General features: G+C 45.4%; 1 protein-coding gene across 1 annotated transcript in view; it reads right to left on the bottom strand.

The window, feature by feature from the left end:
* Window positions 1–2,101: 2,101 nt before the first annotated feature.
* The window catches only part of trpc5a (transient receptor potential cation channel, subfamily C, member 5a), a 224,937-nt gene continuing 218,073 nt past the window's right edge, over window positions 2,102–8,965 (bottom strand). Inside the window, exons 17-18 of the mRNA XM_049568039.1 lie at window positions 7,896–7,985; window positions 2,102–5,157 (exon numbers count right to left, since the gene is read on the bottom strand). Of these exons, the coding sequence (XP_049423996.1) occupies window positions 4,135–5,157; window positions 7,896–7,985 (1,113 nt within the window). The 3' untranslated portion in view covers window positions 2,102–4,134. The remainder of the gene's footprint in view (window positions 5,158–7,895; window positions 7,986–8,965) is intronic.

Genomic DNA, 8,965 nt, shown 5'->3' with positions numbered 1-8,965 from the left:
GCTCAGGGCTGAGTTGTGTCTGGTTTTGAGGCTCATGTAACCACTGTTCATACTGTGGAGAGTTTTATTAGTAAACTGTAACTATAAAATGAAAGGATGTTTTGCTGCCTCTCACAGCAGCTGGAGTCTGAGAAAAAATAACTTCATTCACTGGGCCGACTGCCGGAGACTTTTAAGGTGGAACGTTAACTACTCAATGCATGAGTTGATGACGTGAATCCATCAGCACACCTTAAATTTCACTGTGACAACTTTGACCATTATTTTAAATTTTATATGACAGACACTTTTAGTAATGAGTGGATCTTCAATTTCATGCGCGTCACGTGAACTGCTTATATTCTAATCCTCACTTGACGAAAAGAAAGCATCGTGGAGTGTTGTTCCTGTGGGCTACAGCATCACTAAACCCCTGAGCTTGCCTGAGAAGGACTAAGCTGCTGTTTTTAAACATCCCATGGAGAGAGACTCTCACTGCAGCCTGTTCTGTGGACGATAAACCAGGTGCAGACTGAGAAAGGAGGAAATACAGAGTGCTGGACGGAGCAGTGAGTGACAACAACCCCGCCCACATTTAAGAGGACTGTTTGCAGTGGAAAAACTCGGGTCTAGGTACCATGTCTGAAGGGTTACTGTTGGCTCCAGAGGCACCATACTGAAAGTGAAATGGGGCTTAAGACACCAAAGAGGCATTCTGCAACCAGTTATTTTGAGAATAAAGATGAATAAACTCCTACTTTATGTGTCTTAGCATTTTTAAGACTTTTGTGAAATTGATTTAAGACATTTTAATACCCATTAAGGCTTATTTATGACTGACTTTGATGCCCTCTAAAACTTTTACGGATCTGCAGGAACCCTGCTGAGCTCCTTGTCAGGGAAATGTAATTACAGGTCATTTTACGCTTCTGAAAACACATCACATACTGTTGTGTTTCCTGTGAGGACAGTCTGGTGGTTACAGTAAGGCTTAAAGATGTCTGTGTCTCTGTGTCATTGGCTGGATATAAAATGACATCAGGTAGATCGTTTTTAAATACTAAATAGACGGGTGTCATCACTAACCATTTAGCTGCACACATGCTGCCTGCGCCAGGATGCCCGGCAGCGTCTGGCTCTGGACGTGACATTATGATTACAGGATGTTGAGCGGGGTAATTGGGTCTCCATGGTTACGCCATGACATTTTGGGATGTTGATTCACCGAAAGGGTTGAGGCTTTCTGCCGCCGCCGCTGCCAAGACAGCTGGTGGTGAGGTCACAGTGAGTGTGTGTGTGTGTGTGTGTGAGAGAGAAAAGGAAAGGTACGGGGAAAGAAAATGGGTGAGGACAGGATGTAACATAAGAAGGAGAGACAGCTGATGTCATCCTGCTCAAGAGGGAGACGGTGGAGGACTCTGGAGAGATCTCATAAAGGGCAAAACATTTGGCCAGGAGCTACTCATCACACCAGATGATATGTCAAATGTGTGTTCCTATGTGTGTGTGTTGCAGGTAACGGTGTTTTTTTTTTGATCATACATGCATAATTTCTCTACTTCGCCTCTGACAGTCGTATAGTAACCAGAGTAAAATTCAACAGCCTCTGCTCATGCCAACTTTTTGAAGTCGCTGCGCCGAGCGACTCCAAGAGGAAAAAGAAAATAATAATCATGATGAAATTCTGGTGAAATTTCCCTTTAAAATAGATTTCCCAGATAGAAAGGCAAACTCATCTCTGCTCTCTCCGTCTGCTCCTCCTTTCCTCTTCTTCTCTGTCTCCCTTACCTCCTCCGTTGATTCCTCTGTCCTCTCTTTCTCCCCTTCATTTCCACCCATCCATCCATCCATACATCCACCCACCCATCCATCCATCCATCCATCCTCCTCACAATAAATATCACCGTATATTTTGATTCATCAGGTTAAAGTGTACTTATTAAGGAAGAGCTGAACGAGAAGCCAGGATATCGTAGGCAACTCAAAGAGAAGCAAAGACAGTCTTTAGAAACCAGAATAGTCCTCATTACTATTATTAGAAGTCTCTTATTATTATTATTATTATAGTTATTATTATTACTAGTATAACTGTTATAAGGATAAAATAAAGTTCCTTGGCCCTTGTTGATGCAGAGAGAGACGGTGCAGGCTATCGGCAGCAGAGCAATGGTTCCATGCCGTTCCATTACATCCATCCAGAGTTAAAGGGGAGGTTATTCCGTGTGTCCCATTTGATTCACGCAACTTGAAGTTCACGTGGACGCTGGTTTCATTCCATTTGGCTGAAGGTAACGTGAGCTGACTTTCCATTCAAATTCCAGTGGTTTCAAGGGAATCTGTTTCCATTTTTATTCCATTGCAGATCTGAAGTTTGGTTAAAGGGAAAGAAGAAATCGCGTTGAAAACCAAACACACCAAAGTCACTTTGGATGCTTGTAATTCCGTTATAATCATGCGTGTTTGAATCTCCCAGAAGAAAAAAATTTGTACTCTCCCTTTATGTCTCGTCCTTTGTTCTCTTGTGGCACATGTGGAAAATGGCAGATGTTGATAAGGACAGGTTAGCGTGATTTTTTTGATTGTGACTGAAACGTAGACCAATATAACTCAAAGTCAATTATTACTCTCTGTGTTATGAACTTTTACACTGTGAGGGTTTATTGACTGTAAAACATTCCCAGAGACTATAAGCTATTTCACGTAAAACCTAAAACCGGAAAAGTTCAGGTAAAGTGATAATAAAGGGCCGTCCACACCAAGAATGATTCCTGTAACAATGAGTATGATAATCATCATTTTAAAAACTAAATCAAGCGGATGGCAGAACGATATTATGGGGATTTCTTTCAGAACAATTCGATGAAAGACAAACACTGACAGCCAATACAAAGTCATCCGCATTTACTTGGCGTCACGTTCAAAATGGCAGATGACATTGTGGAGAAAGTCAATGTGAAAAAACCCCACTCTTGTTTAATTAAAAACCACAGTCTTTGTGTTTTATTATTAACAAAGATGAGGAGACGATTAAAAACACTTTATAGAACATTACCGTTCATCAGTGCAGATGCCAGATGTTTATAGTTATCATTCCTGGTGTGGAAGGCCCTTAATAACAATGGGAGCTAATTTTAATTAGCTTGAAATCCAGTTTTTACTGCAAATGAAAGTCATGAATCTCACACTGTTGGTAAAAAGAAAGGCTTGGCTTAAAATCTGCTCCTAATTTACGAGCTAACTAGCTAGTTAACTCACTGACTGGCGGCTTAGCTAACTGGCAAGTTACTTAGGTAGCTACCTTGCTCTTAAGCTAGTTAGCTCAGTGACTGGTGGCTTAGCTCACTAGCAAATTAGTTTGGTAGCTCCCTCTCTCTGTAGCTAGTTAGCTTACTGGCTAGCGGTTAGCTCTCTAGTGAGTTACTTTGGTAGATCCCTTGCTCTTTAGCTAGTTAGCTAAAGGACTGATGGGTTAGCTCACTAGCAAGTTAGCTGGTAGCTCTCTCTTTCTGGCTAGTTCGCTCACAGACTGGCGGGTTAGCTCACTAGCGAGGTAGTTTGGTAGCTACCTCTCTCTCAAGCTAGTTGGCTCACTGACTGGTGGGTGAGCTCACTAACAGGATACTTTGGTAGCTACCTTGATCTCTAGCAAGTTAGCTCACTGACTGGTGGGTTAGCTCACTGCCGAGTTACTTTAGTCGCTACCTCGCTCTCTAGCTAGTTAGCTCACTGTCTGGCGGGTTCGCTCACTAGAGATATACTTTGGTAGCTCCCTTGCTTTATAGCGAGTTAGCCCTCCTGTTAGCGGGCTAGGTTAGTATCTTGCTTGTTAGCTAAATTGTTTAGTGGGTTCTTTTTCAGCTGAGAGCTGATAATGTTGTCTGCACCATATTCCAACCATGGTGTCAAAATATATTTATGAACATCTGCCATTTCAGGATCCCTTCTGTCCTCATGATGAACCATCACAGAGCACGCTCCCTTTTCAGAAATGCCGCATCCCAGCATTCCACCGCACAATTCTGGAACCCATCCTGCCGAGTTAACAGATTCCGTTGACACCTGGCTCCCCCGCCCGTCTCTCTCTGTGTCTCCCTCTGAATGTGTTCAGCCATTTTACAAACAAACAAAGAAAAACAGTTTGGTTGTCCGTCTCTCCTATAGCTGCGTGGTGACAGAGTCCTCTATGACCTCACAGCTGTCCTCTATGACATCATCGCAGGGTCCCACCCACCCGCCAATCATCATCACCCCTCCTCTTCCCCCTCCTCCATCCACACCGCCCTCGCGCGCTCCACCCACGCCTCCGCCCTGGAAAACGTCCTCGCTGGAGTCCAGGAGGCGCGAGCTGGACTCGGACATGTTGGAAGCACAGTGCAGGGATTGGCAGGGGCAAGGGGGAGGGAGGGGCAGCGTCAGGAGGGAGTCCCGCCCGTTTGTTCTCCGCGGGGAGAACGAGGGGTTATTGATGTCGACTGAGCGGCCCACCTCGTTCAGGTGAGTCTCGCTTCTGGTCACGTCACTGAGTCCGAAGTCGGAGTGGCTGTGGGTTCCCAGGGGGCGGAGCAACCCATCAGAGATGGTGTATGAGGGCGGGGACTGGAGGGGGAGAGGCATGGGTGGGGCTTTGCGTTTGGAGCGTGAGAACAGGTAGGAGAGGCGCTTGAAAGAGTCCGCCTTTGTTCCTGGAGTGGAGAGGCGCTGCAGGCGGCTCCTCGTGCGAGCTAATGATGAGGAGAAGGTTGAGGAGAATGACGAAGACGGGGAGGGGAGGACGGTGGTGGAGGACGGAGGGATGACGGTCGTCTTCAGCCCGTTGCTCTTTGGTTTCCCCTCCTCTTCCTCGTCCTCTTCCCCCCATCCAATGCCCTCCTCCAGCTCCTCCTCCTCCCCCTCTCCCCCTCCTTCTATTCGGGTCATCCCAGAAATGGAGCGCACCAAGGCGGACACACCAAGCGTCGGTGACGGCGTCGCGTCGTCCTCCAACGGGGTCATGAAGGTCACGCCCTTTGACCTCTGGCCTCCGCCGCCGTCGCCTGATTCGCTGTCATCCTCTGAGGCCACGGCGCCATCGTCTTTTGCTGTCTCACTTGAGGAGGAGTAATTTCGCCGGGGAGGACGCCGGTTGCCGAGGAGATCCAGGACCTCGTAGCGGAAACTGGAGATGTCCTGCTTCAACTCCTGGAAAGAGACAGAGAGAAAACTGTTGTGAAGTAAATGTAATTTAACATTTAAAAGTCTGGATTTAATGACATTAAAAGCTGGTTCTGTTGTTTTAGTGATAGGAGGTGAAATATTTCTTCACCACATGAAAGTGCTGAGAAGAACAAAAGGAAGAACATGTCAATATCGGCCATGAGAAGCAGGTAGTTATCGGTTACCAGTATCGGTTGAAAAAATCCATATCGGTGCATCCCTAGAATAATTATCTGCTATCCAGGGAGAAAACATGAGATAAATAACAGAAGAAGAAGGAGGAGAGGGGAAGTGGAAGAGATGGGACTGGTGACTGAATAAGAGGGGAGGTGAAATATCAATTTGTAGAGGCAGAGGATGAAGAGGAGGGCAAGGGCTCAGGAGGATGGAGATGAAGAGAGGAGGCTCAGGGTCGAGAGAGAGAAAAAGAGAGTGGATAAGTGCAGGAAGTAGTGATTGAGCAGAGAGGGGTCGTTCGGGAGAAGAGACTCCAGTAAACTCTGTCTCACTTAAATAAATTGCTTCATTCACTTAATTCATTTTAAAGTCTCTCCTGCCACAGTGCCGTTTTAATACAAATCCACCCGCAACCCACTGGCCCCCTCCAAGAAACGCCACCCTAACGTGGAGAAGGGGTTTGTGTGTCAACGTGATCCTGGAAGCTGGGCTGTCAGCAAGGCAACGCTTTCGATTTACTGGTCCATCGACATCCCAGCTCTCACCTGTGGTCATGAGCTCTGGGTAGTGACCAAAAGGATGAGACCGCGGATATAAGCGACTGAAAGGACTTTCCTCTGAAGGGTGGCTGGGCTCAGCCGTAAGTGGAATTTAATTTATCCTGGCTTCATATGAGCAGAAGAAATCTCGCTAGGCTAATTTATACAATGTAAAATGCCATAGGCGTGTGCTATTAATGTTAGCATGTTGTACCTGTGGGGAAAATGTGTCCAGATAAAGACAAGTGTTTGTCTGTGAATGCTGCGAGTTATAGTGAAGCTGATTTGTGTACTTGTGTTTGAAACTGTCTCTATTAAGCCATGTTTAATGTGTGTTTAATGTGTGTCTTGAATCAACTAAACCTCACAGTACTTTGCAGAAACCCCACCACCAGGCTCAAAAAGCAGCTTTCTCACTGGGGAGACCAGAGGATGACCACCATATTTCGGCAGCAACGCCATCTTGCCGCAGGGACGATGCTACCAGCGGATGAGTGGTGTTGCTAGCTAGCTCCTACCCGCCCCATGTAGTGAGCAGTACAGAGCAGCTAAGGCTAACGTTAGCTAACCAGTGGAGACTGCAGGGTGAGAGTGGGCATTTTTTTCTGCATGTTAACGCCCTGATCACACAGAAAGCATTTTGAGTTTTTTCAACCGGAGGAGGCACCAGGCGCCATGAGCGCAGGACGCAGGAAGGCTTTTAGGGCTTTATTCCTTGGGTCCATGTCATTGGTTCGACAGCCCATTAGTCCGACTGTCCGCGGTGCGGACCGGCTTGAGGCGGAGCAGGCTCACGGCTTATGTGTTTGTCACTTTCTTTTTCATTTTAACCCACACCATGATCTTTTCCTGACCCTAACCAAGTGGTTTTTGTGCCTAAACCTAAGCAGACCTTAACCACAGGGCATCATGATGATTTCGGAACGGACTTCGGAACAATGGGCAGTTCCCTTATTCCTTCATCTTCTTCTTCGTCTTCGGAAAACATGTATTAGAAGATCATTTTGAACCAAACATGCGACATGTTAAGTTTGTTGCTCAGTGCTGAAACTGTTTTTATTTTGATTCAGTTGAGTTCAGCCCGTAGCTTTAACAGAGAACATAAACGTAGACATAAGCATTCACTGTTTACCTCTGCTGTAACTCTTTGCTTCTGTCTCTCAGCCCGACTTCCCTACGAGCCAAACAACTCAGCAAACTTGAATCCTTTCATTCTTTAAAAAAACATGATCACAGTTCCTCCGTCTTTCTCACTCGCCATATGGGATCCAAATGCTGCACACGTGGCTTTACTCCTCAGAGAATAATTTACTTCAACATGCAGCTGATGTTAGATACACACCTCTAAACACACAGACACACACTCTCTGCCTTTTTTTTTAACCACTTCTCATCTCTCACAAAAAATGCACACACACACACACTAACACACACTCAGGGTGTGAAAGTGATTCAGCTCTATGTGCACCTGATGTTGTTTTTGCGTTAAAAAGCCCAAAGGAACGTTCCACTTCAAAGCCCAGGCTGGGCTCCAGAGGCATCATGGGAAACCGAATCTGGAGCTCAGAATAATTTACAGCTCAGAAGATTTGAATCTCTCCTCCAGGATTATCGACGGTGAACTGTTGGTATTGATCAGAGCTGACGGGCAGGAGATGAGGAGAAGAAGTGCCTGAGAGTTGGCAGGTGGCAGTTATTAAAAAGCTTTTAATCTTTTAATAAATCTTTGCACGACGATGTAAAACCTGCGTTGGTTATCGCAGCACAGACACAAATCAGTGCATGTGATGTTCCTGCAGCTCGTCAGGCGTCACACTGATGTGATTCACTGCAGAACAATAGGCAGATTTATGTTATTGTTTATACTCCGCACCGTTTGAGCCTTTCCTCTTTTGTTACCATCTCCTCCCTTTGTTCTTCCCCTTGTTCATTTATTTGGATCCCCACAAGCCGTCGCCATGACAACGGCTGCTCGTCCCAGTTTCTCCACCTTCAAAAGGCACCCACCTTAAAGTTCTCCTCTGTCAGTCCCTCGTCCGTCTTGGCGCTGCGTATCATGGCCGCCACGTACCTCTTCACCAGGTTCCGGATCACTTCCTGTTGGAGACAGTCGCCATGGTTACTGACATGGTTACTTCACTGGCAAAATATTTAACCATATTCTGGGGATTGTCTTTTCTTTCTGATGGTACAGTAACACTTTTAAGTAATTTTAGGAGCGCTAGGTGTTCCACTTTTACTCTTTCCTTCTCCCTGTTGTTGTTGTATTGTGTCGCATTATGAATTATTGCCATTTCAATCATGTAAACCTGTACTGAGGCAGATCCGAACCCGTCTGCCTCGACCTGAAGGCACTTTGGGTCAACTCCTGTTGTTTTTGAATGTGCTTTATAAATAAAACTGACTTGACTTGAGTCTGTAATTTGCTGCTAATATCCTGAATGCTCTCCTGGAAACAACTATGTCATTTGGTGCTAATTACAGAGTTCAACTTGTGCACTTCCAGGTCATTAATTCCACCAAATTGTCAACATGCAAATATATGACAGCAACAAACAATGTCAGAAAATAATTTCAGGAGACATGGGCTGTGTTTTAATGACAACTCTATTAAAAATAACATGTTATTCAAGCTTAGTTGGTAACTTTTCGTCATATTTGTCACTATATTCCCACAGCAATAAATGAGACGGATAGTCTGTAAAAAAAAAAAAAATCACATTTCTCGTGACCTTACTGCATGTGAATGAAAACACCCAGTCAAAATGGAGGAGCCGTCAATCATCAGTCACTGCTTGTAAACTGTGGTGAAACCGTAAAACTAGGCAGCGCTGATCAAATGTTAATTCTGTTGGAAACAAACTTTAGTGTACTGTTTAGCTGTAAAATGAGAAAGCTGGTCTGGCTGGCTTTGATTTCTGGCTCGACTGTCTCCAACATCTCATTTTCACGGGACCTGCTATACCAACTGTGGCCGCTATGCCAAAATCACCTCCATATAGACTGACACAGAAGTAATCGCCCTCAGTCATCGCTCATGACCTGCTCTCAGTGTACTTTTCTGCAGACACTCTTCC

The sequence above is a fragment of the Epinephelus fuscoguttatus genome, linkage group LG23, assembly GCF_011397635.1.
Source record: "Epinephelus fuscoguttatus linkage group LG23, E.fuscoguttatus.final_Chr_v1".
Lineage (NCBI taxonomy): Eukaryota > Metazoa > Chordata > Actinopteri > Perciformes > Serranidae > Epinephelus > Epinephelus fuscoguttatus.
This window is presented reverse-complemented; position numbering and strand designations above follow the sequence as displayed.